Source organism: Littorina saxatilis, unplaced genomic scaffold (genome assembly GCF_037325665.1).
Source record: "Littorina saxatilis isolate snail1 unplaced genomic scaffold, US_GU_Lsax_2.0 scaffold_380, whole genome shotgun sequence".
In the NCBI taxonomy this organism is placed as follows: domain Eukaryota; kingdom Metazoa; phylum Mollusca; class Gastropoda; order Littorinimorpha; family Littorinidae; genus Littorina; species Littorina saxatilis.
This window is the reverse complement of record NW_027127546.1, coordinates 67,775-95,587: the sequence shown is the minus strand read 5'-3', so window position 1 is coordinate 95,587 and position 27,813 is coordinate 67,775. Positions and strand designations below refer to the sequence as shown.

Sequence of the window (27,813 nt, the reverse complement as noted above, 5' to 3'; positions counted from 1 at the left end):
TGTATTACGGTAAAGTGCCGATTTACATTACATCATTATTTAATAAAGCTACCCACAGATATAGGTCGGTCAACTTGATCCCACCTATTCCACGAAGTTGACCTGTATAAGACCAGTCTTGCTTTTTCGGGTACTTTAGTTTGGAATTCACTTCCTGGAACGCCGAAGAAGAAGAAGGAATTCACTTCCATCATCCTTTAAGCACTTAAAGTCATTAAAAAGTTTTTAAAAATGTGTTAAAAACCACTTAATTTATGAGTAGTTTAACGCCTTTTGATTTACCACACTTAGTATTACGTCAAAGATATGCTGTGCATTGTATATTCTGAACATATTTTTGTTGTACTAGTGCTACATGTTCGATTGCTACCAGCTTGTATTTATAATTACCTGCTCCCATGGGGTCGCCTTCACGCGGCGGGAGTATTTCAACCGAGCTACCACACCCCTTTACTTCTCCTCTTTTGTCTTATTTCTGCCTTACCAGTCCTTTCACCTATATTTCCTTCCAACAAAACTCTCCCTACTATTCCCTGCAGTTTTCCAATTCTTTTCTTGTCTTATTTCTACCTGACTGGATCCATCACCTTTATTTCACTTACCAAAAGTCTTCTTTTCCACATCCTTATTTCTCTGCACCCCGCATGCCGTAAGAGGCGACTAACGGATTCTGTTTCTCCTTTTACCCTTGTTAAGTGGTTCTTGTATAGAATATAGTCAATGTTTGTAAAGATTTTAGTCAAGCAGTATGTAAGAAATGTTTAGTCCTTTGTACTGGAAACTTGCATTCTCCCAGTAAGGTCATATATTGTACTACGTTGCAAGCCCCTGGAGCAATATTTTGATTAGTGCTTTTGTGAACAAGAAACACTTAACATTAGTGGCTCTATCCCATCTCCCCCCTTTCCCCTATCCCATCTCCCCCCTTTCCCCGTCGCGATATAACCTTGAATGGTTGAAAACGACGTTAAACACCAAATAAAGAAAGAAAGAAAGATAATTACCTGCATAGTATGCATTTGACTTTATGAATAACCACATATGTATGCTCTTCATGCCTCATCTTACATCATCATCATCATCATTATCATCGTCATCATCATCAATATCATTGTCATCTTTATTATCACGTGCTGAAGTTCTCCTTTTTTTGTTGGTTAACTTTTTAATTTTTATTTTTTAATTATATAATTGTGTGTCTATGCGTAGCCTTAAAGTTTAATTCAATTCAATTCAATTCAATTCTATCGCTCTCTCTCTCTCTCTCTCTCTCTCTCTCTCTCTCTCTCTCTCTCTCTCTCTCTCTCTCTCTCTCTCTCTCTCTCTCTCTCTCTCTCTCTCTCTCTCTCTCTCTCTCTCTCTCTCTCTCTCTCTCTCTCTCTCTCTCTCAGTAATTCTGCACATGTTATAGTGTTTGCATGTGTGTGTCTGTGTCTGTTTGTCCGCCCATCAATCCCTTCTTCTTCCTCATGGGTGTTTGTTTGTATTTATTTGTGCATGTGCTTGCATCTCAGTGTTTTTGTATGTCTTTTGACAAAATAATGAGGGTTATGTTTTTCAGACAGTGATAATGTGAAATGAATAGGGAAAAATTACTTCTTAATTATTTTTTCTTCCAAGGAGCAGGTGTGGCAGCCATGAGGACCTGTGTGAAATTTTGCCTCCTAGTTCTACTGTCTGTGACCACTTGTGAGTATATACTGAAATGAGTCATATATATAAACAAAGCCTTTCTGTTGCCTTATGAGTATACTGAAATTAGTCATATATAAACAAAGCCTTTCTGTTGCCTCCACCGGACAAGAATGTGCCTCCCCCTCCCCCTCCTCGATCCCTCCTTATCCCCCCTCCTGCTCTCCCCCTGTTTTGTTCATTTGTTTAGAGCACTTCAACGAGTTAATATACAATGTGAAAATGTCAAAAACTGATTTGCCAAATTGTCAAAGTTCTTTGCCATTTTAGTTTTCATGTGACAGAATATTAAAAAGAAAGTATATATTTTATAATTATATATGAAGCCATTTGTTAGCTTACTTGCTGATTGCTTGTTGTTGTAAAGGAGCTGCGTCAATGAATACCTTCAGGTACGTGTCGTGACTGTGACTATTTTCACTAGGTTTATTTTTTTGTTAACTTACTTATTTTATTTATTGGTGTTATTCGATAATTACACATTAACCTTTGCCGTGCTTCCTGGGTTCACCTGTACCCAGAGACACACTAAAATCATTGTAACTCTGGAACCATTAAAGGTATCGTTTTGAAATTTTAAGTATCTCTCACACACCTAATTTGCTCTCTGTCTGCAAATTTTTAGTGTGTACATGACAAAACATCAGAATTAATTGATTATGATAATTTACATAAACACTACCGATGGCGCGGGTTCACACATACCCATACTTTTAAAGAGTAGTAGTGATTGTAACTATCCCTCTGCCGACGGCGCGGGTTCTGCTACACCCATAATTACCAAAGCGGCGGAACAGTGTCTGTCTGCCTGTTTGTCTCCAAGAGACTGTCTGTCTCTCTGTTTGTCTGTCCGTATCTCTCTGTCTGTATGTCTGTTGTCAGTTGCTCTGTCTGTCTGTCTGTCTATCCGTCTATCCGTCTATCTGACTGTCTGTCTCTGTCTCTCTCTGTCTGTCTCTCTCTCTGTCTGTCTCTCTCTCTGTCTCTCTCTCTCTGTCTCTCTCTCTTAGTCTCTCTCTCTCTGTCTCTCTCTCTTAGTCTCTCTCTCTGTCTCTCTTTCTTAGTCTCTCTCTCTCTCTCTTTCTTAGTCTCTCTCTCTCTCTTTCTTAGTCTCTCTCTCTCTTAGTCTCTCTCTCTCTTTCTTAGTCTCTCGCTCTCTCTCTTTCTTAGTCTCTCTCTCTCTTTCTTAGTCTCTCTCTCTCTCTTTCTTAGTCTCTCTCTCTCTCTTAGTCTCTCTCTCTCTTTCTTAGTCTCTCTCTCTCTCTCTTAGTCTCTCTCTCTTTCTTAGTCTCTCTTTCTCTCTCTCTTTCTTAGTCTCTCTCTCTCTCTCTTTCTTAGTCTCTCTCTCTCTTTCTTAGTCTCTCTCTCTCTCTTTCTTTGTCTCTCTCTCTCTTTCTTAGTCTCTCTCTCTCTTTCTTAGTCTCTCTCTCACTGTCTCTCTCTCTTTCTTAGTCTCTCTCTCTCTTTCTTAGTCTCTCTCTCTTTCTTAGTCTCTCTCTCTCTCTTTCTTAGTCTCTCTCTCTTTCTTAGTCTCTCTCTCTCTCTCTTTCTTAGTCTCTCTCTCTCTTTCTTAGTCTCTCTCTCTCTCTCTCTTTCTTAGTCTCTCTCTCTCTCTTTCTTAGTCTCTCTCTCTCTCTTTCTTAGTCTCTCTCTCTCTCTTTCTTAGTCTCTCTCTCTTTCTTAGTCTCTCTCTCTTTCTTAGTCTCTCTCTCTCTCTTTCTTAGTCTCTCTCTCTCTCTCTTTCTTAGTCTCTCTCTCTCTTTCTTAGTCTCTCTCTTAGTCTCTCTCTCTCTCTCTCTCTTAGTCTCTCTCTCTCTTTCTTAGTCTCTCTCTCTCTCTCTCTTAGTCTCTCTCTCTTTCTTAGTATCTCTTTCTCTCTCTTAGTCTCTCTCTCTCTCTTTCTTAGTCTCTCTCTCTCTCTTTTTTAGTCTCTCTCTCTCTCTTTCTTAGTCTCTCTCTCTCTCTTAGTCTCTCTCTCTCTTTCTTAGTCTCTCTCTCTCTTAGTCTCTCTCTCTTTCTCTCTCTCTTTCTCTCTCTTAGTCTCTCTCTCTCTCTTTCTTAGTCTCTCTCTCTCTCTCTTTCTTAGTCTCTCTCTCTCTCTTTCTTAGTCTCTCTCTCTCTCTCTTTCTTAGTCTCTCTCTCTCTCTCTTTCTTAGTCTCTCTCTCTCTCTTTCTTAGTCTCTCTCTCTCTTTCTTAGTCTCTCTCTCTCTCTCTTTCTTTGTCTCTCTCTCTTTCTTAGTATCTCTCTCTTTCTTAGTCTCCCTCTCTCTCTTTCTTAGTCTCTCTCTCTCTTTCTTAGTCTCTCTCTCTCTTTCTTAGTCTCTCTCTCTCTCTTTCTTAGTCTCTCTCTCTCTCTTTATTTGTCTCTCTCTCTCTCTCTTTATTTGTCTCTCTCTCTATCTTTCTTAGTCTCTCTCTCTCTCTTTCTTAGTATCTCTCTCTCTCTCTCTCTCTTTCTTAGTCTCTCTCTCTCTCTTTCTTAGTCTCTCTCTCTTTCTTAGTCTCTCTCTCTCTTTCTTAGTCTCTCTCTCTCTTTATTAGTCTCTCTCTCTATCTTTCTTAGTCTCTCTCTCTCTCTTTCTTAGTATCTCTCTCTCTCTCTCTCTTTCTTAGTCTCTCTCTCTCTCTTTCTTAGTCTCTCTCTCTTTCTTAGTCTCTCTCTCTTTCTTTCTTAGTCTCTCTCTCTCTTTCTTAGTCTCTCTCTCTCTTTCTTAGTCTCTCTCTCTCTCTTTCTTAGTCTCTCTCTCTCTCTCTCTTTATTTGTCTCTCTCTCTCTCTTTATTTGTCTCTCTCTCTATCTTTCTTAGTCTCCCTCTCTCTTTTTTAGTCTCTCTCTCTCTCTTTCTTAGTATCTCTCTCTCTCTCTCTTTCTTAGTCTCTCTCTCTCTCTCTTTCTTAGTCTCTCTCTCTTTCTTAGTCTCTCTCTCTCTTTCTTAGTCTCTCTCTCTTTCTTAGTCACTCTCTCTCTCTTTCTTAGTCTCTCTCTCTTTCTTAGTCTCTCTCTCTCTCTCTTTCTTAGTCTCCCTCTCTCTCTTTCTTAGTCTCTCTCTCTCTCTTTCTTAGTCTCTCACTCTCTTTCTTAGACTCTCTCTCTCTTTCTTAGTCTCTCTCTCTCTCTTTCTTAGTCTCTCTCTCTCTTTCTTAGTCTCTCTCTCTCTCTTTCTTAGTCTCTCTCTCTCTCTTTCTTAGTCTCTCTCTCTCTCTCTCTCTCTCTCTTTCTTAGTCTCTCAGTCTCTCTCAGTCTCTCCCTCCCCCTCTCCCTCCCCCTCTCCCTCCCCTGCAAGAGGTCGGTGAAGGGAGAAACTCGATGCAACCACTAAAGTAGCGCTGTGGGTTTCCCTGAACCCACCCCGTCGTTAGAGAAATAAACAGTAAAAACCCTCTTTCAAATGTATGGGTTCAGACAAACCCGCATCGTCGTTAGAGGAATAAACGGTAAAAACCCTCTTTCAAATGTATGGGTTCAGACAAACCCGCATCGTCGGGAGTGTGTAGTCAAAAGCGGCATCCGGCAAAGGTTAACATGCTTCCATTTGAAACTTCGAGGTCGTCATCGTGGATTGACGCCCGACCAAAGGTAATTGAAGCCCGACGGAGCGAAGCGACGGAGGGCTTCAATTAGACTTTGGGAGGGCGTCAATCCACGATGAAGACCGAGAAGTTTCAAATGGAAGCATGTTAATGTTATTGTAATTCAATATGACGACGATCTCTTTCCTGCTTTCATGCGATGGTAAACAGACAAAATTGGTTCTGTTCTGTTCACACACTACTTTCAGTCCACCTACCTGCAAGAGTCAAGTCCCAAGAAATATATGTCTCTGTATTCCAACTTATCACTCTGCTCCTGTTTTGTTTTCTTTCACATACATTTTCCCCTCTTTTATGACGGGTTTCTGGACAGCAAACTCTAAAACAAATTCTTTGCATCACAAAAGCGATCTTTGGAATTGACTGACGTAGTCCGGAAGAATTCATGCATCAACTTACGTCACGTATTCGACGTCATCACTTTGCATACCTTATGGTCTCGGTATTTCGTTGGCCTTCATATTTCCTACTTGTAAAATGACCCTCAAAGCTAACCGAGACTTTGTATCAATGCGCCTCGCCAGCAGGTGGTTAATGGCTTTTTTAGCGAGTGGTTGTCGACAAATACAGCATGACTTCCCTTCTTTGTCTCTGTTTATCTAGGGAGAAAATATCCAGCGATATTTCTCCGTAGGCCTAAAGTTCGGCCATGACCAAGGCAAAATAACTTGCGCAGCCGCAGAAACAAGAAAATGGAAATCTTTTATGAAATGATTGGGAGCCACGCAAATTTGACCTTGATTCCGACCATGAACCCGCTGTTGATAATCTGGAAGGTCGTACCAGAAATGCAGATTTATCTCTGGCCGATTCATAGATTCAACCTACAAACTGCGACCTCATCTGTGATCAGATGGCCAAGCAATGCGTGAAATCTTTTATTCTAAAAAGCCTTATGGCTCGTTTCGACACGCATTAAACGGATGAAATTAACCAGATGCAGTTTATTCTTCAGAAAAAATGCACACACAAAATGGGTTGTGTTCGGTGATTTGTACATAAACGTCTTCCTCACGATAGATTAGCTGATTTGTCTTATGAAGCCGTCATCAACACGAACACAATGATTGCAGAAGCAAACTCTGTACCTACACGACCGAGACACAAGACTGATTATTTCACAGCTGCAATGTGAATAGAGAACAAAGACGTTTTGGGTAAGCTTACTCACGTCTTCACTGACAAGCTAGGAACAGACGGAAAATTCCGAACAAAAGTAAATGACGTCAAAGACTCTTTCGCTTTGCGTGTAACTTTGTCATGACGTCTTTTTGTGACGACAGTACACGCGACAATTTGTTCGCTTCCGGTGTCATGCATTTTAGACTGAAAAGCAACTCAAAAGAAGGAGCTAAGCCTGTGTCTTGAAACAGCTGAAACACTCTTTTGGATTGCCGTTTCAATGTTAACCAAACAGTTAAAGAAAAAAAAAACCAAGGTTCAGTTGCGAACTGACAGCGGATTGAACATTTATTCCTGTTGATGAAGGTACGATTGAAGCTTTATTCTCTCCGTCAACCAACAAGACTAGATTTGTAGCAGACGAAAAACAAAGTGTGGGTTTTTCCTGTCTTGTCTTCTTCTTCTTGGCGTTCGCAGAGGTTACACAATCAGTCCAGCACTGGTGATAAATGTTGTCGTTTTCTCCAACTCCTGTCGACTGCCGTATAGTTTGGTCTGCAAGGGAGTTGGTGACGGCCACACTTCTTTTCGTTCCTCATCTAGTAAGGGACATCGCTGTAAGATGTGTTCCGCTGTTTGGTCCTCTTGACCGCAGGCACAGGTTGGTGATGGCGCCAGCTTGAACTTTCGGTTCATGTGAGCATTGAGCCTGTTGTGGCCAGTACGCAGCCTGATGAGGTTGACTTGCTGCTCTCTGGACATTATGTGGTAGTCATCTCTGTTTGTCCTTGGCCTCATCAATGCCTTGATGATTGTCTTCTGCTCACTAAAGCTGACACTGTTTTCAGGTTGGTCTTCCACGGCTCCTTCTTTTGCCAGCTCATCTGCCCTTTCATTTCCTGGTATCCCACAGTGTGCTGGTATCCACTGGAGGACAACTCTTCTGGTTTGTCTGACCATCTGTAATGCTTTGGCCAGCTGTGGGAGTTTGTCGTTCTCTAGGGCCTGAAGGACTGAAAGGGCGTCCGAGAGGAAGACAACTTGGTAGCAAGGGTCTGCGGAGTCCTGAACGAAGGAGGCGGCCTGCATGAGAGCTTCTGCTTCTGCTTTATAGTTTGTGCAGTGTTTGCCAGTGGCAACGCTGGATGTAGCTGTATGTCCCCCAGGGAACTGGATGAGAAGGCCTGCACCTCCATTGAGCACGGCGTTAGTTGCTGATCCATCGGTGTATACATGGATCCACGCCTCTTTTGGGTACTGTTCGTCGATCAGGGCTAAGGTGAGTGCCTGTCGAGCTGTGGCATTCTGATCTTCTCCTGAGGTAACATGTGGAACACTGGTGCAGATCTGGATGCCTGGTTTCTCTGTTGCCTTGGGGGTTTCCTCTTCTTCTTGAGTCAGAGGTAGAGTGTTCTGTGGAAGGACTTCCCTGTACTGTCGAGAAAGTCTCTTGCTCTCGTGTACAAAACTGCTCCGTTTAAGCCGGTTCTTGGTGAGGTTGCTCAGTCTGTGCTTCATGGGGTGGTCGGGTAGGCACTTGAGCTTCTCGGCCTGTACCATAGTCTTGGCTTCTCTTCTCTGACAGAGGGGTTGGATGGTGGTAAGCTTCTCCATTTCCTTGATGGGCGTGGATTTCATTGCACCGGTGATGAGTCGGAGGGCCTGGTTTTGCACACGGTCAAGGGTCTGCAGGTTTGTCTTGGCTGAGGTTGACCACGCTGTGGAGCCGTACTCGAGGTGGGGTCTGATTGTTCCCTGGTATACTGTCTTCAGTATCTTCTCGTTCGCTCCCCAGGTGGTACCTGCCAGCTTCCTGAGTATGGCTAGCTTGCGCCGGGCCTTCGTCTCTGCCTGTGCAATGTGTGGTTTCCAGGTCTGCCGTCTATCAAAGGTGACACCAAGGTACGTTGCTTCTTCATCCTCTCTCAGAGGAGTTCCACCAAGCCTAATGGTTCCGGCTTTCTGCTTTGGCGACAGTGTGAATAGGGTGGTGGAGGATTTCTCCTTGTTGATGGAGACGCACCAATCTTCTGCCCATGCGTTCAGCCTATCTGCCGCTTGCTGCATTCTGTAGGTGGCAGTACTTGCGTGCTCCTCCTTGCACCAGATCACAAGGTCGTCTGCGTAGAGAGCAGCTTTGATCCCCTTGGGCATCTCAGACACCAGATCGTCGATGAAGAGAAGGAAGAGTGTGGGGGAGAGGACTCCGCCCTGAGGGACGCCATGACGAAGGAGGAACTTCTTGCTTTTGGTCTGGTCGACGTTAACTCTTGCCCTGCGGTTATAGAGGTAAGAGCGAATCCACTGGTACATGTTGCTGGACACGCCTTTCCTCAGCAGTTTTACAAGGAGTCCATCTTTCCAGACCTTGTCAAAGGCCTTCTGAAGATCTATCCAGGTGACGAAGACCAGCTTCTGTTCCTGAAAGGCATCTTCAACTTCTTGCGCCAGGTAAGTGACCTGATCTTCAGTGCTGCGGAACTGTCGGAATCCAGCTTGTTCAGGGGCAAGGAGGTTCCTGGATTCCAGGTACCACCTGAGGCGCTCGTTCACAATTCTCTCCAGGGTCTTCACAACACAGCTGGTGAGGCTGATTGGGCGATAGCTGGTGGCCTTCTTTGGATCCTTCCCTTTTTTTAAGATGGGGATCATGATCGCTTCTCGCCAGAGTTGTGGTAGCGATCCTTCTTGCCAGCTGCTGTTGAAGACCTCGAGTAGCTTGTTCTCTGCTGCACTACCAAGGTGGGTTAGCATCTCGTTGGTGATGCCGTCTGGGCCAGGGGACTTCTTCGCCTTTGACTTTTTCAGAGCTGAGTGCAGCTCGTGGAGTGTGAGTGGTTGACTCATGGCGTCCACTGTCGACTGTCTGGCAGGTCTCTCTCTTTTCTCTCTTCTTGCTTCTCTCTGTTTCTCGGGGCTAACATGGAGGTTGCTCTCAGCTGCATAGCTTTCAGCAAATTGGTTGGCAGCATGCTTTCCAGTTAGCACCTTCCCGTTCTCTTCTAATGTGATCTTTCCTCTGCTGGTGTTCTCATCATTCAACTGCTTGGTGAGCCTCCAGAGCTTTCTGCCATCCTTCTCAAGGTTCAGAGAGCTTGTTTTCTCTTGCCAGCTTCTCCGTCTTGCCTGTAGCTTCTTTTTGAGAAATTTGGCTTTGGCTTCCTGGAGGCGGATGTTGTTGTTTTTTCCTGTCTTGTGAAGGCGATTATGTCCTTACAAGTTATCTGTACGTTGTGAAGACATTTCAAAACAAAATTTAGCTTTGATGCGTCACGGGATATAAGCTCATACGTTTTCATCCATGGAATAGGTTTTTTTTTCGTCTCGGCAGGGTGAATGAATTCATGTCTTTTCCGGAACTGGACAAAACTGGCCTTGCCAAGACTGAAACAAAATATAGTTAGACTACAACTTCTAGGCTTGGGTTGATTGCCCATGGTGAATTTTTTTATTTTTTTATTTTTTTATTTACGAGGATTTATATCGCGCAATGATTATTTCCAATGATTTGATTCCACATCCCATGACAAATTCTCTTTACTTTGGTCATGCCATATATACGTTACAGTTCCGTCCATCCATGGTATCGCGTGATATTTTGTCTCGACGGGGTGAAAGAATATGACGTCACTCTCGGCAGAGCCTCGAGTGACGTCATCATATTCATTGACCCAGTCTCGACAAAATATCAGGCGATACCATGGATGGACGGAGCTGTAACTTATACTTAATGACCGGTAATTTTTAATGAGTTGGGGCATTCTGACCAATCACAGGATCTGTTTCATTAAAACGCCAACTTGATTGAATTACAATTGTTTTTGTTTTGTTTCACTGCATCTTGGCGGGATTTAGGTCTCCTTCGAAATGTATTAACTGTGATGTAATCTACACTTGAAAAGATCGCATAAACTTTTTTACTCCCAAAACCAAAACATGCAGTTTTCATAGAGAGATATAACCTGAGAGAGAGCCCAGAAATCGAGGTAATTAAGTTTACGTGTACCTTAATTTGCACCAAATCAAGTTCACTGCGATTTTACCCACTTATGTTCGCACTATCATCAGAATCTGAATGGTGGGTGCATGTGTTCTCCTCTCTGTGTCAATTGATAACTCGTTTAAGTACATGTCAAATTTCGTTGGGCTAGCGAGAAAGTGAAGTGTAATTGTCTTCCCAATGTTGACCTGTGCTAATTATATGAAACGACCCAATGCAAACGGGTTAGATGTATAGAGTGTGCAAATCTGCTTAAACAGAAGAGATGTACATATAGTTTAGAATATGCAGGGCATTGATTCTCCTTTTCTCCTCTTAATTCTCACCCACCCACTCTGTGTGTGTATGTGTGTGTGTGTGTTTGTTTGATGTGTGTGCAGGCATACCTGCATGTGAGAGAGTGAAAGAGGTTTGTGTTAGTTTTTATGTGTTTGGGTGTGTGTGTGTGTGTGTGTGTGTGTGTGTGTGTGTGTGTGTGTGTGTGTCACAGTGTGTGTGTACTTACATTTGTGTATGAGTGTATGTGTGTGAGTCTTTGTGAGCTACAGTAGTATAAATCTGTGTGTGCGGCCACAAATAAATAAGATTTGTGTGCAACTTTGACAGCTTACTTCCATTTATTTATTAAATTAAGTAGATCGCTGTAAGGAAAGCAAGAAATAAAAACTCAAAGGCTACGATGTAAATAAATGAGTATTCTGAACAAACAAATCTTAAGATGGAACATCACACTTAATCAATAAATAATCATTCGTATGTAACGACATTTTAAACATCTGTTCACAGCCTTATCAGATCGACACCCGAAACGGTCTACAGAGGATGACGCAAACAATTTCAGCGTCCACGTTGAGAAGAACGGAGCGTATTCCCTCAGAGTGGGAAACAAGACCTGGCTTTACAGTGCTCCACCTTTCTTCAACTCTGATGGCGTCACTTATAAAGAGAATTTAAAGCTCAAGTCGATCCAAACTGCCAACGGAACAGACGCGTTTGGAAAGTTTGAGATTTTCTCTTTTTCCTACCAAGCCGGAGTTAGTGAGATCGGAGCCTCCATCAAAACGTACGAAGGACATCCGTTTGTGCTTTTTTCACAGGTTGGTTGGTTTTGTTTATGAGCGGAGGGAATGTTTGTTCTGTGGAAGACTCTCCCATTTGAAGAAACCCGTGGATTGTAGTAGGTAGGATCTTTGTTGTAAGACTCCCCCCGCACCCCACCCCAATTTATGAACTTTCTCACCACTCAGCGTATCCTTTGAAATAACTGAGTAAAAATTTATCGCAGAATCCCCCTGACATAATTCTGCAAATGCTTACAGTCCAACTTTTCGAGAAAGAGCTTTTTTCTGTTTATAATTGTTACTTTAATTAGTTTAAACGTTACTTAAAAAATCCGAGCACAGGCTATTAAGATTTGTCTGTTTTAATTGTAATTTCAGTGAACTACGCACTTTCTGTTCCAGGTTTATCTAAACGGTGTGAACTACGCACTTTCTGTTCCAGGTTTATCTAAACGGTGTGAACTACGCACTTTCTGTTCCAGGTTTATCAAAACGGTGTGAACTACGCACTTTCTGTTCCAGGTTTATCTAAACGGTGTGAACTACGCACTTTCTGTTCCAGGTTTATCTAAAAGGTGTGAACTACGCACTTTCTGTTCCAGGTTTATCTAAACGGTGTGAACTACGCACTTTCTGTTCCAGGTTTATCTAAACGGTGTGAACTACGCACTTTCTGTTCCAGGTTTATCTAAACGGTGTGAACTACGCACTTTCTGTTCCAGGTTTATCTAAACGGTGTGAACTACGCACTTTCTGTTCCAGGTTTAACTAAACGGTGTGAGCTACGCACTTTCTGTTCCAGGTTTATCTAAACAGTGTGAACTACGCACTTTCTGTTCCAGGTTTATCTAAACGGTGTGAACTACGCACTTTCTGTTCCAGGTTTATCTAAACGGTGTGAACTACACACTTTCTGTTTCAGGTTTATCTAAACGGTGCGAACTACGCACTTTCTGTTCCAGGTTTATCTTAACGGTGTGTCGATCACTATGCACTTTCTGTTACAGGTTTATCTAAACGGTGTACGTGAACTACGCACTTTCTGTTCCAGGTTTATCTAAACGGTGTGAACTACGCACTTTCTGTTCCAGGTTTATCTAAACGGTGTGAACTACGCACTTTCTGTTCCAGGTTTAACTAAACGGTGTGAACTACGCACTTTCTGTTCCAGGTTTAACTAAACGGTGTGAACTACGCACTTTCTGTTCCAGGTTTATCTAAACAGTGTGAACTACGCACTTTCTGTTCCAGGTTTATCTAAACGGTCTGAACTACGCACTTTCTGTTCCAGGTTTATCTAAACAGTGTGAACTACGCACTTTCTGTTCCAGGTTTATCTAAACAGTGTGAACTACGCACTTTCTGTTCCAGGTTTATCTAAACGGTGTGAACTACGCACTTTCTGTTCCAGGTTTATCTAAACAGTGTGAACTACGCACTTTCTGTTCCAGGTTTATCTAAACAGTGTGAACTACGCACTTTCTGTTCCAGGTTTATCTAAACAGTGTGAACTACGCACTTTCTGTTCCAGGTTTATCTAAACGGTGTGAACTACGCACTTTCTGTTCCAGGTTTATCTAAACGGTGTGAACTACGCACTTTCTGTTCCAGGTTTATCTAAACAGTGTGAACTACGCACTTTCTGTTCCAGGTTTATCTAAACAGTGTGAACTACGCACTTTCTGTTCCAGGTTTATCTAAACAGTGTGAACTACGCACTTTCTGTTCCAGGTTTATCTAAACAGTGTGAACTACGCACTTTCTGTTCCAGGTTTATCTAAACAGTGTGAACTACGCACTTTCTGTTCCAGGTTTATCTAAACAGTGTGAACTACGCACTTTCTGTTCCAGGTTTATCTAAACGGTGTGTCACTACGCACTTTCTGTTTCAGGTTTATCTAAACGGTGTGAACTACGCACTTTCTGTTCCAGGTTTATCTAAACGGTGTGAACTACGCACTTTTTGTTCCAGGTTTATCTAAACGGTGCCAATAACACAAGAGCTGCCAATGTCAACTACGCAATCTCCGGCTTCCCATCATTCCTGGTGGAAGACATGGAGACAGACGCGGGTGTTGTGGGATATCTCGCGTATGGCGGCATGATGTGTGGAGACACCGAGAAGAAAATGGGAATGTGAGAAAAGCATGGATTCTTTTCTTTCCTTGTTATGGTGTTTGAATGCTTGTATGCATAGTTTTTCAGGATGTAGGACATAACAATACTCGAGCATCCTGAATCAAAATCAGAATCAAATCAAACCAAGCACGTTTCACTTTCCCACCACCAAGAAAAAGTACTGCTAAAATAGACAAATTCCACAAATAACCCCGTCGGGTTTGTATGGATTGTAGGAGAGTGACCTTTTCTTAGCTTGCAAAACCTCTGACAAACAACGTATGGACCAATCACTAGTGAGAGGTCTATCGGAAACATGTGCTCCAGTCCAATAAGATCCGTGAACTCTTCTTTTTTCAAGATTTTCACCAGATGGCTTCAAAATCACTAGCGGTCTTGCTGGCGGGCCTGTCGCATTGTTTGATGGAAGCGGCGACACCTTGGTCATCTCCCCTGCCAATCGTTTCATGGCCGCCTCTAACTGGCACTCGGACAACTCGGAGGACGGACACCTCCTGCAGTACGGAATTATGGGAGGGGTGACAACTGTTCCAGCAAACACAGTGATGGAATTTATCGTCTACTACAGTTCTGGAGGAATCAATCGGGTAACGCCAAGGAAAAAAATCAATATTTCCGATTCCCCGACTCGGACCCTATTTTTTTCTCACAATCAGAGAACTTTTTTTTAACTGTAAAAAAAAATCACAAAACTCCATTGTATAAGGACAGTTACGCTTTTCGGACATGGAGAGGAGGAATGGGTGGGGTAGGGGGTAGTGTTGTGAAGAGGGGATCGGTGCTAGGGATATTTTCTTACCAGAACTATTCTCAGGTGATATGAAGGAGTTGAGATTAATTATCTAAGGATGAAGTAATTAGGCAACCTGAGGAACAATTAATGTACTGTAAGATGTTTGGTGGCTTTTTGCCAGCTTTTGGGTTGGTCTGTTTTTATCTTTATTGACTGAGGCCACAATAACGTCATACTTGCATGTGACATAATTTGATAAAACTTAAATTTGCATCGCTTTTCTTTGAGTCTAAAAATGTGCATTTATATTATAGCTAGCTGCCATCATATTTGCAAGTTCAGTAAGTTTTTAGCATGTGCCTAAAATTTCTTCAAAGTGTATTGAGACTTTTTGTTGTGCAATTTGCGATTGCACAGCTCAGTTGGAAATTGATCCATGAGTCGTCGTGGTAAGTACCAACATTGATTCACTCCTGGGTCTTTGAGAGTGATTGTTTACAATCCTAATTGTCCTCAGAAACACAAATCCAAAGCAAGTTTTACTTTGACAATCCACCTTATACCTGAAGCTCAAAGCCATTCACTACTTGAATTTGTGACATATGTACATTTTTGTTTGTTACCCAGCTTGTTAAGAATGAAAGCTAGCTCCTGAAAATGATGACAATTTTTTTGTGATGACAAAACTATATTGGTTTGCCAGTACATGTACTGCGCTATTAAAAGAATGTGGCTGCAAAGTATACATTATCTGAATGGGGATTTTAGTTGCAGTGGTACCTATAGGATGAAAGAAAACAGGCCTATGTGGCAGGTGTACTTTCATGTAGGGGATACTTTTGTTAAATTGTTGGCAAAAAGACAACAGGAGTTGCCCTTTATAACAGGGGAGATGTCTTTATATTAGAGGTGCCTGACTTACAGGTACCAGAATTTGTATGGAGATCTCCTCCATTTAGAATTTTTGTTTCTTGACTTCAGGCCTTTGAAGGGTGGGGCAGTTACCTGAGGCAGGCGTATCAGAGGACAGACTACTATGTTCGTAATGATTTCACCAATAATTACCTGGGATACTGGACTGATAATGGTGAGTTCATTATCGACCTCCTCAAACATTTGATCACTAGGTTTGCTGATTGTTTAGCTACCCTCTGTTGACAACTATGTCGGACGTAACGATTTCACCAATAATTACCTGGTACGTTATACTTGACTGATAACTGTGAGTCCATTATCAACCTCCTCAAACATTTGATCACTGGGTTTGCTGATTGGTTAGCTAGTGTTGACAATTATGTCCGTAACGATTTCACCTTTATCTGGGATACTGGACTGATAATTAATGAGTCCATCATTGACCTCCTCAAATCCTCAAATATTTGGTCAATTGATGGCATGGGTTGGTGTTTTTACATTTAGTCAACTTGACTAAATGTTTTAACATATAATAGAGGGGGAAATCGAGACGAGGGTCGTGGTGTGTGTGTGTGTGTGTGTGTGTGTGTGTGTGTGTGTGTTTGTGTGTGTGTGTGTGTGTGTGTGTGTGTAGAGCGATTCAGACTAAACTACTGGACCGATCTTTATGAAATTTGACATGAGAGTTTCTGGGTATGATATCCCCAGACGTTTTTTTCATTTTTTTGATAAATGTCTTTGATGACATCATATCCGGCTTTTCGTGAAAGTTGAGGCGGCACTGTCACGCTCTCATTTTTCAACCAAATTGGTTGAAATTTTGGTCAAGTAATCTTTGACGAAGCCCGGACTTCGGTATTGCATTTCAGCTTGGTAGCTTAAAAATTAAATAATGACTTTGGTCATTAAAAATCTGAAAATTGTACAAAAATTTTTTTTTATAAAACGATCCAAATTTACGTTCATCATATTCTCCATCATTTTCTTATTCCAAAAACATATAAATATGTTATATTTGGATTAAAAACAAGGTCTGAAAATTAAAAATATAAAAATTTTGATCAAAATTAAATTGTCGAAATCAATTTAAAAACACTTATCTTATTCCTTGTCGGTTCCTGATTCCAAAAACATATAGATATGATATGTTTGGATTAAAAACACGCTCAGAAAGTTAAAACGAAGAGAGGTACAGAAAAGCGTGCTATCCTTCTCAGCGCAACTACTACCCCGCTCTTCTTGTCAATTTCACTGCCTTTGCCATGAGCGGTGGACTGACGATGCTACGAGTATACGGTCTTGCTGCGTTGCATTGCGTTCAGTTTCATTCTGTGAGTTCGACAGCTACTTGACTAAATGTTGTATTTTCGCCTTACGCGACTTGTTTGTTTGTTGCAGGTGCTTATTACTACTACAACACGGAGCAGAACAAAACCTACCAGCAAACAATGCTGGATGTAAAAGCATATGCTGACCAGGTCAACATTCCATACAGGTAAGACTGTGCAGCAGGCTGTTGAAATATGTTTGCCCTATATTACATCTGCCGGTGTGTCTGTCTGCCTGTATGTCTGTCCGCCTGTGTGTCTGTCTGCCTGTATGTATGTATGTCTGTCTGTCTGCCTGCCTGCCTGTATGTCTGTCTGTCTGTCTGTCTGTCTGTCTGCCTGCCTGCCTGTATATATGTCTGTTTGCTTGTACGTCTGCCTGTAGGTGTGTGTCTGCATGTGTGTCTGTCTGCCTGTATGTCTGTTTGTATTGTATGTCTGTCTGTCTGTCTGCCTGTGTGTCTGTCTGCCTGTATGTCTGTTTGTATTGTATGTCTGTCTGTCTGTCTGCCTGCATGTATGTCTGTATGTCTGTCTGCCTGCCTGTATATATGTCTGTTTGCTTGTATGTCTGCCTGTAGGTGTGTGTCTGCATGTGTGTCTGCCTGTATGTCTGTTTGTATTGTATGTCTGTCTGTCTGTCTGTCTGCCTGCCTGTCTGCCTGTATATATGTCTGTTTGCTTGTATGTCTGCCTGTAGGTGTGTGTCTGCCTGTGTGTGTGTCTGTCTGCATGTCTGTCTGCCTGTATGTCTGTCTGTCTATGTCTGTATGTCTGTCTGTCTGCCTGTCTATGTCTGTATGTCTGTCTGCCTGCCTGTATGTCTGTCTGCCTGTATGTCTGCCTTTGTGTCTGTCTGCATGTCTGTCTGTCTGCCTGTATGTCTGTCTGTCTGTCTGTCTGTATGTCTGTCTGTATGTATGTACCGTAAAGTACCTTGTAAGCGCCCACCCCCCTGTGCACCAATTCCGACCCAAAGTAGGGGGTGGGCACTAATTACAAGGTACTACACCCTATGCACGAGCAGTTTTCAGTAAGAAATGTGATCTTTGATCACTTCGTAATCATATCTTCTTTCTTTTTTCATCTTCCATTGTTTTTCTTGTTCGTATTGTCATTAGAAGAGCTTGGGGAGACAAAATTAATGTCGTCGCATCCTTTTCTTGTCTGCAGAGGTGCCGCTGTCGGCCGCACTGTGTCTCTGTTTCCCTTGAACAAGGGGTATAGTCCTCTTGCCAATCATGTGAACCCGGAAGTGTTGAGTACACCAAAAGGTTTTTGCAGAAATGTACTGTATGGGTCCCCAGCAGTCAGAAACTGCCGGATGCTAACTTGCATGTCTTGAGCATTTTGCATATAATTAGCCTAATTAGCATAAATTAGCATAATTCTTGAAAAGTCAATATCTCAGCAGCCCCTTGGCCGATTTCGACGATTTTTGAGTCGGTGTTGGGATTATTGATGACTCTGAATCAATTTATGATACTTCCAAATTCAAGATGGCCGCCACTTCCGGTTTAAACCGGAAATGGCCATATTCCACCTCCTAGTAGGCCTTTATTGGAAAAAAAATGAACTCGGTTAACTGCATATTGTTTTGAAACATTGTTCAAACGATATACAGAATATACTATATCTCTTAAAACCTAGACTACTAGATTCCAAATTAATTCATGGTATGATTTGGTATTGGAAGAAAGGAGTGCATGAACCATTCCAAGCGAGATTAACATGACTGGCTAAATCACATCATCAACATAGTCAGCAGCTGCTGCATCCTCATCTGTTGTATCTCCTTCTTCTCCTTCACCAAACTCTGCATCGATGTCTTTGTCCATTTCTTGTTGGCTAAATCACATCATCAACATCGTCAGCGGCATCCTCATCGTCATCTGTTGTATCTCCTTCTCCTTCAGCAAGCTCTGCATCGATGTCTTCGTCCATTTCTTGCTGTGCTTGTGGTGTGAGCGGGTTACAACATGTACCTTCACATCCTCCGCAGACGCAATAGCTGGTACAGGTCAGGCCTTCGGCTGCACAGCTGCATTTCACTGTTGTACACGGCGTTTCAGCTTTGCAGCCACAGCTGATAACATCCATCAGGGCAGGAGGAGCAACAGGGCTTGTGTCCAGGACTGGCATCACAACTTCCTCGCCTTCCTTTGCATCTCTGTTCAGAATGTTCCACCCGAAATTGGTGATCTCTGCTGCTGGTGGGTGAGGACAGTTTGCTGCTTTCAAAAGTAGAACCTGTAGATGTGCTCGTTGTCCATGGAGGTGAGCATTGCGCTCTGTAAGAGGCAGTGTCTTCGGCGCTGGGGGCGTTTTGCGTTTTCTGTAGATGTCATATCTGGCGACGTTCACAGATGCCGACTTCTTCTGATTGTAGAGAGCCAGGAAGAAAGCCCTCACTGCCTCTTGTATCTGCAAGTCAGTGGCTCCCTCCTCTCCGATGAAGTGAAGCAGGTCACCAGGTACCACACTCATGGCCTTTGAGCGCAGATACCTTACCTTTCCCTACAGGGTAAGAGGTAGTGTCACAACCTGAGAGAGCGTGTACGGCCAGGATGGAACGACACTGGTCACCCAGCTTATGTACTGTTGAATTGATATCCAGAACAGTTCCATTCCATTTCTCCATCTGCAGGCGGCAAGTAATGCCAGCCTTCCAGCACCAGAAGACTAAGAGCACAAACACATCAGTGTCATCACAGAGAATACGGATGGTTGCAGCACCTCGTCTGGCTGCATCTAACATGTACGAGATGAGAGAGACGTCAGCTTCATCATGAGTGACGATACTGTCTGCTCTGCTGACCATCTCAATGTGATCTCCAATGCTGTGAGTGCACAGGAGCTCTCCCAGCATTTTCTTGTTTGCTTTGTTCTTCATGACTTTGTCTCGGCTAGGTAGAGGAGTTGTCAGTGAGAGATGATACTTTGTAGAGGTCTCTGCAGCTCTCCTCTGTCTCTCGTGGTCTTTGGCAGATATTTGATTGTACTGGTCAAAGATGACGTAAGTTTCAGTGATGTGCTGATGAAGCCGGCGTCCCATACTGGCTGCGAGGTCAGTAGATGAGCTGCGAGGCATCAACAAGTATGACATCTGGTGCTGGAGGATTGGGGTCAAGGATTCCAAGGCGCTGAACAAACACAGACTTGTTGCCTTTTCTGAGGAAATCATACTCATCAATGATGGAAGCAGGGACTGGACCAAGCTCATAGTTGAAGAGAGTGGATAGCTCGATATGTCTTTTGCTCCCCACCACGAGCAGGCGAGCGAATATAGCCTGCAGGTCACGTACGGTCTTTCCATTGACCTTCACGCCTTTCGGCATGAACTTCATTGTCACCACCTTCTTTGAAATGGGTGCATGAAATCACTTAGGTACTGATGAAGAGAACTTCGTGCTCATGTCTCTGCCAATCTCCAGTGCATCTTGCACATTCACCTTTTCATCTGCTATCTGGCCGTTTATGATATGGTTGAGGGTGGTCATCTCTGTGGTGAGTGGGTTGGAGTTTTCGTTCAACACTCTCAGAATATTGGCTCGGTCATCAGCGTCCAACTCTCGCCGTCGTTTGCCCTCTTCTTTGTGTGTTTTGTGTTTCTGTGTCTCATCTAGTCCTTCTACATCATTGTACATCTCATCCATTGACTTGGAGAGAAGTGAGCTGATGCCAAAGGATTGGATCCATACGGCGACCTGCTCAGGGTTGGTAAAAATGCCTTTCATGCCACCTGCTCCCTTCCCTTGCTCGATGCATGTCTGCTCCCCGAACATATCTGCACTCACAGCAGCTGCACCATCTGAGTGGCGGCACACATGGCTCCCGACGAGGAGGTCATCTTCGGCAGTATCAGGAATGTGGATACTACTTTCATATATTAATTGATAATCATTCTGCAGTTCATAAATGAGTTAACGTTATTTCAATTATTGCCCACTTGGAGCTGAAATACAGCCACTTCCGGTTTAAACCGGAAATGGTTGTCATCTTGAATTTGGAAATATCAAAAATGGATTCTGAATCATCAATTAACCACAAAACCACTCCAAGATTGTCCAAATCGGCCAAGGGGCTGCTGAGATATTGACTTTTCAAGAATTATGCTAATTTATGCTAATGTCACGAAGTGGTTTGCATGTGAATTTATTATGCGTGTTCTGCCCTTTTGCACTGTCTCTACCCTTTCACACCAAACACTTCAAAAACAGAACTTGGGAGGATGCAGGCTCATTATTTCCTCAACCAAAACAACAATATACTTTTTCACTTTACCTACATCAATACGAAACAACTTTTCGACACACAGTTCGCACAATCTTCCAACTTTCACTCAAGGCATGTAAATTCATATTATAACAATACTTTCTCAAATATAGATTTAACGCACACAAGAAGGTTCCAACAGACACTCCCGAGTTCGTATCACGGCTCACTGCATGTCGCCAGTTCACTTACTAGTCTCGCTGAATCCTCGTAGAATAATGAATTCAGATGCCAACACACAGAGATGCTAACACACACCTTTCGCTGAAGATGCCGACACACACCTTTCACTGAAGATGCCAACACACATCTCATTGAAGATGCCAACGCACACCTTCCAGGTTTCTCCCCGAGAAACCCTTCCGCCCGTAGCGGAAACAACCGTCGTCAGCTACGACCGGTATCGATGAAGACTCCACTCGTCTAGTCATCTGCGCCGAGGTGGTCCCTTGCTTCCACCGTCGTCTAGCGCTTCTCTCGTGTAAGGTCCCTCCCTTATACGCCATGGAAATCCCTCATGGAAACTCCTAAAGAATTTAACCAAGTCTTAATACAACATTCTCTAAAACCATCTCTTCTTCCAAACGTTCATGTACCACTCATACATTCTCGTTCATTCCACGTTCACATTCCGTCCACATTCAATATCCAAACTAATACTTAATCTATGAATAACACTCCCCATACAAAGCATGACCGTCTTAAACATAACATAAATGCGTAGCAATTATGTTCAAGAAATTCCCCATGAAAAACCGTGAAACAATTACATCAAGAATTCTCTCAACGCTTCACACTAAGATTGGGTGCACTTTATACACACTAACCTTTACGCTCCAGCTATGTATTCCAACGTCAATAATATACAACATAGTAAATCATTTACCTTAAGAGACCCGTCTCTTGAAAGAGTACTTGTTCCCCGAACAAGTCTGACACACGCTGAACAACCTTCCCGGTTGGAAATCTCACACGCTGTGACGTTATTTACCTCAGACCAGCTACATGTCTCAAACACAGCTCACATCAAGCTAAGCCAGTTTTGCGTGCAACACCCGAAACACGTGAATAACGCCAGTCCGGTCAGCTACCATCGCCTCTACAACATTTAGGGAGGTTAAAAACACGACGTGGTTTCACCTCACAAATATGCTACTCACATCTTTGTGACACTAATTAGTCTAATTATGCAAATTGCTCAACATATGCAAGTTAGCATCCGGCAGTTTCTGACTCCTGGGGACCCATACAGTACATTTCTGCAAAAACCTCTTGGTGTACTCAACATTTCCGGGTTCACAAGAGGGATCAATAAGGCTGGCAAGAGGACTAGTACGTCTGGTTGGTATTGGTACCTCGCCGAGTGGAGACAGCATGCCTTTGTTTCCAATGCTTCAGCCACATAGGTGATGCGACAAATTCGTCTATGTCCAGTCCACCAGCCAGTTCTAAGGCTCTTCTTTGCAAATCTTTGTTGCGGACGACACGCCCTTCCGCCCGCTCTTGATCAAGATATTCCAACACACCTTCATCTACCTCTTCTGATCTGACGTCGGGACCGCCATGTAACTTTCGCTTCTTCTTTTCCTTTCCGGCCTGGTGACGTAACAGGGTATTGCGATTCTCTCGCCATTCTCGTATCCTTTTTCTATCTACCCCAAACTCACTTGCTGTTTGCGACACATTTCCATTGGCGTTATTATCCAAATAGCCAAGAGCTGACAGCTTAAATGCAACGGTGTACCAGGGGCGGATCCGCAGTTGCTTTGTAAGGGGGGGTGCACTTTGAATCGAAAAGTGAATGTGATGGGCGCGAAGCGCCCGAATTAGCATGCCCCCCCGAACATTTTTTTGGCCCAAAGAAGCAAAATGGTGCCATCTGGTGCCATTTGAACTTGGAAATGGTCATAGAATCAGCTTTCCAATTTTTTTTCGTGGGGGGGGGGGGGGGGGGGGGGCACGTGCCCCCTGTGCCCCCCCCCTCCTCGTCCGCCCCTGTGTACGATTTGATCCACGGCATTTTGTAATCATTGACTTGCAGGTGTTAAGATCCAAGGCGTGCAGACACGTAGGGTTTGCAAGAAAGGGAAATCATTCACAATACTAGCAGATCAAGTGCGGAATTTGTATTTCTCCTGATTTCAATGGTGTAAAGCAGAGGTGGGGGGTGGGCGCTTGCAAGGTACTATACCCTATGCACGGTTTTGGACTAAAAGTGGGGGGTGGGCGCTTACTCGATACTGGGCGCTTACAAGGTACTTTACGGTATCTATGTATGTATGTATGTCTGTCTGTATGTATGTATGTCTGTCTGCCTGTGTGTCTGTCTGCCTGTGTGTCTGTCTGCATGTATGTCTGTCTGCCTGTGTGTCTGTCTTCATGTCTGTCTGTATGTATGTCTGTCTGCCTGTGTGTCTGTCTGCCTGTGTGTCTGCCTGCGTGTCTATCTGCCTGCATGTATGTCTGTCTGCCTGTCTGTCTGACTGCATGTATGTCTGTCTGTCTGTCTGCCTGTGTGTCTGTCTGCCTGTGTGTCTGTCTGCCTGTGTGTCTGTCTGCCTGTATGTCTGTCTGCCTGTGTGTCTCTGTTTGCCTGTGTGTCTGTCTGCCTGTGTGTCTGTCTGCCTGTGTGTCTGTCTGCCTGTGTGTATGTCTGCATGTATGTTTGTCTGCATGTGTGTCTGTCTGCCTGTGTGTCTGTCTGCCTGTGTTTGCCTGCCGGTATGTCTGTATGTCTGACTGCCTGTATGTCGGTTTTATGCCTATATATATGTTGGTGAGTTTAGCGAGGCTGAAACGAACTGGCTATAAAAACAGTTATGTGAACTTACATTATTTTTGGAATAAAGAGGAAAATACCTTGAGGTGGTGTGGAACACTGTCGCTCGCTCTCTTATTTCTATAAATGATGACGTAAAAGCCACTAAATGTTGAAACAGGTACTGGCAGTACGATTCGTGGTGGTACTACAAAGGTGTCGGAAGCGGTGTCAAGACATGGTGGGCTAGACCAGACGTCTTCCCTGATGGCTTTCAGTGAGTAGCATCTGGCCGCTGATTTGTGTGTGTGTGTGTGTGTGTGTGTGTGGGTGGGTGTGGGTGTGTGTGGTGGGTGTGGGTGTGTGTTTGTGGGTGTGCATGTGTGTGGGTGAGGGTGTGTGTGTGTGTTTTTGCATGTGTGTGTGTGTTATGTCCCACTGGTGGTGTATGTTATGACGGCTTACTAGCGCCAAAACTAAAAATTAGTAATTTACCAGTGAAAGTTACTAATTTTCACCAGAAAATTACAATTTAAATTACATATCTTTACCCAACTCACATATAGCAATTAACCCTAGTTTAGTGCTGGTAACGCTGTATGCGTCCCCTTGGTAACAAGGGAGACACTCTAAAAAAGAGTGACCAATCCCATAAGGCCTGACATACATGTCCGACTTCCGTATGCGTGCGCATACGCCGCCATTTGTATCATTCCACCTCAGCGTTTCAAGTGAACTGGTCGCTTTCTACGTATGCTCAGGCTGTTTTTACAGCCTTACACCTGAGTCTTCGACTTGGGCTTCGCCCCTTGGTTGCCGCCTAGACCTTACACCTTTACCTTGGCTGTGTGGTGAGATCTTTCTGATTTTTCGGAACTTTAGCGACGTGTTTGTCGCTTGTTTGAACTTGTAAAATTTTTGTCTGAAAATTTTTTGTGAGTTCTTTTGCCATGGCTGAGGCCGCGCTCAAAGATAGCGCAAAGAAGAAACTTAGTTCAAGGCAGGTACCTGAGGTTACTCCTACTAAGAAGGGTTCGAAAAAGTCTAAAGGTGCAGGAAAGTCCGCATCTTTGTCAGAATCGTCTTCCGTTAAATCTCCCGTGCTGGCAGATAAACGAACGGCCTCCGGTCTCACTCCGTTATCGTCGGACAAAGCTAGTCTTTCGGGGGAAGCCCTTACTGATTCTGTTACTCCTGTATGCCACACCTTCTCAGCCGCGCTGTGCAGGTCAGAATTCGGTTCGCGGCCTAGCTGACCCAGTTGTTCCTGCCAGTGCGCCGGCACTGACTGGTTACCAGGGCAATGGAAATCCAAAATGGCGGCCAGCAGAGTCTCACTATCTCTGGCGAGTGCTGTTTCTGGGAGATTTACAACACATTCCCTTCATTCTAATGCCCCACTATCTTGCATTAGTCTGTCAGCCAGGCAATTAGCTTGCTCTGTGTCCAGCCAGGGATGTTTATCCCCACTGTAATTGATAGTAGGCAGCTTCCAGTGAAACTGGCCCCTTGGCACTAAGCAGGAAATGGACTCCAGATGTTAAAACAAATGCCCCCTTATCTCAGTTCCCTCTAATCCTGTAGCTTTGCTGGTACCTAGACCTGTTGGCAGAGATGCTATGCTGCTGGTTATAAGTGTGAGTTTAGATAGAGCGGACAGCGTCAGATAAACTCTATTTAAACGAGACAGATTAGCCGCGGGTGGAGGAGGAGGATGTTAGATACTTGAGGTAGACCTAAAGGGATAAGTGTTAGCAGCTAGGGAAGAGAGGGTAGTAAAGAAGGATATCAACACTTAGGCCCGTAATTAGAAAGAGAGGGGAGAGGAGGACTTGTGAAAGTCAAGGAGAAGAGCCCAGCCGCAATGTCCATGTTGCCGGGGGGCTTGCACGTGTGATGCATCAGCGGGGGTCTAATAAGAACGGGAGAGCAACACATTGTGGTCAGTCCTTACCAGCGCGGCGCAGCGGGCATATGCCAACTATTTCTTACCCCCCATCCACCCCCGGCATCCACCGTTGTATTTTGTTAGCAATCCGTTGCATGATGTTTTTTTTTGTTTTTTTTTCTTTTTTTCTTAAGGCAAATGCATGCCTGTTTGTGCCTTCACTTGAAGTGAGGTTGTGCATGAAGCGACTCGAACCTTGTTATGTAATCATTATTCACGGTGTTAGTTTTTGAGTGAGGGCTCCTTGTGTTTGTTGTTAGTGTAACCAAATGTTTGTTGTTTTTTGTTGTGGACTTATCACTGCACAATGATATCTCTCATTGTCAGATGGTATTCTCTTGAATAAACTGCCCTCGTTATTTGCCCAAAATCAATACATGACTTGGCTACGTGTGATGTATGTGCGCACGAGAGTGATTGCGTGTGTGTCAGGTGTATGTGAGTGTGCGCGCGCGCAGGTGTGTGAGTATAACTGTAAGTAATAAGAGGGAGAGAAAGAGGAGTGTCATTTCTTTGGGATTATCGTGTGCTCTTGATTTGCAGGGGGGGGGGGGGGCGATAAGTGAGTAGTTTAATAAACAGTTGTGAGGAAGCAAGACTTGCCTGGGGGGAAAAAGGGTAGGGGGGTGGGGCGTCATGGGTTTGGTCAGTACTTTGGGACGAGTGTCTACTCCCACTCACTGTGCTCTCTGTTCTGTGGAAAGCAAGCACTACTGGAATGACTATGTGCCTTATCTAAAGGAAAGTGAATGTGTTGGTATCTGTGCTGTTTTATTTTGTTGTTTTTGTGTGGACTGTGCTCATTTTGATGCCGTCAAAATGAATTGTGAAAGTTGTATACAATACAATGGAGTGCGGGTGTATTGGATTAGCAGTTATTCATTCTACTTTCTGGTGCAAAGGTAAGGCTTGCTTCATTTATTCTGCTTGTTGTACTTAGCATGCCTGTTGCATCTAAAACAAAACTGTATCATTTCCGTAGTAAAAGTGTGTTTGACGCTATGATGACAAACTTCTGTGCTAACACTTTCAAAACACACCAAAGCACATCAATCAGTCACTACTGATAAATACTTCTTACCAAATTCAAATGGGATTACAATTGCATTGAGTGGTATCTGCAGAAATCGATCTAGTCATGTGTCAAATTTCAAGAAAAAAATGCAACAAACGGCTTAGCTATCAGTAAATAAAGTTGTAAGTAAGAGTATTACAGCTACGGTCAGACAGGCCAGTTTGTTGCTGGCACTGACCCTCAGCTGACTGGCTGGCTCGCTGTGTGCAGCTGGATGGGCTATTTATAGATGGCTGCTCTAGATAACCGAATTCTCAGTGCTGGGAAGGTGTGATGCCCGGGTTTAGCGCCCACTGACGTAGCCTCTTTGTTGTTGACACTTAGTGCGCAAGTTTCTACTTTAGCGTCCGAATTGTCTTCTACCCGGGAGGAAATGCGTTCTCTTCCTTCCGGTGTGTCTGATGTTCTCTCTCTAGGCAAGGTTCGGCCATCTTCGCCTTCTACCTCCACTTCCGCTCGGGCTTCAGCGACCGTGACTCGGGCTGATGTTCATGCCTCGCAGGACAGGGGTGTTCGCATGGTTTCTCTGCTGAGCGTGCCAACCATTGAAAACAAAGGTATGTCTACACCGTTAGTAACTAGGTCCTCTAGTGAAAACGGTGTGCGAGCTCAGGAGGCAGTAAAGCGCTACAGTAGCCTTGAAAGTCCCGATGAGCAGCGAAACGAAGTTATGACCCTACCCTCCACGAAAGAGGCATTTGGGGAGTGGCATCGTAAGCTTCCGCCCGCGGGACAGGAAGCAGTTAGTCAAGCTGATGCTTGGTTGGACCAGGGGTGTCCTTCCGAGGGTCAGTTTCCGGAATGCGATGAGCATGACGGAGTGACTGACGAGGGTGCTGCCTCTGTGGTGGGGGACTCTCAACCGAGTTTGCCGTTGAAGCTGTCGGGTGCGGTGGCGCTGGCGGCGGAGACGGCATTCAGGTACTTCCCGGAAGGGGTGGTTGCAAGCAAGGCTAAGCTGCCTCCACCCATTTCGGCTTTTGATGATTTCCGGAGCGCGAAGGAACACAAGTCTCACTTCCGTTTTCGGGAATCATCAACCATTGCCTATGAGATGGCAAGTGTTTTGAGAGGCAGACGGAAGCCGGCGGTACCTCTGTTGTCACAACACAGTGAGGTCCCGGATGACGTTGTCGCGTGGCTGGCCAAGCCTGGGGATCGTGCTGTTTTCGTTG

At 44.0% G+C, this 27,813-nt stretch overlaps 1 protein-coding gene across 1 annotated transcript in view; it reads left to right on the top strand.

The window, feature by feature from the left end:
* Positions 1–1,553: 1,553 nt before the first annotated feature.
* The window catches only part of LOC138955969 (uncharacterized), a 60,856-nt gene continuing 34,596 nt past the window's right edge, over positions 1,554–27,813 (top strand). Inside the window, exons 1-7 of the mRNA XM_070327455.1 lie at positions 1,554–1,689; positions 11,193–11,503; positions 13,440–13,603; positions 13,947–14,193; positions 15,321–15,426; positions 16,653–16,749; positions 23,797–23,892. Coding sequence (XP_070183556.1) covers positions 1,578–1,689; positions 11,193–11,503; positions 13,440–13,603; positions 13,947–14,193; positions 15,321–15,426; positions 16,653–16,749; positions 23,797–23,892 — 1,133 coding nt within the window. The 5' untranslated portion in view covers positions 1,554–1,577. The remainder of the gene's footprint in view (positions 1,690–11,192; positions 11,504–13,439; positions 13,604–13,946; positions 14,194–15,320; positions 15,427–16,652; positions 16,750–23,796; positions 23,893–27,813) is intronic.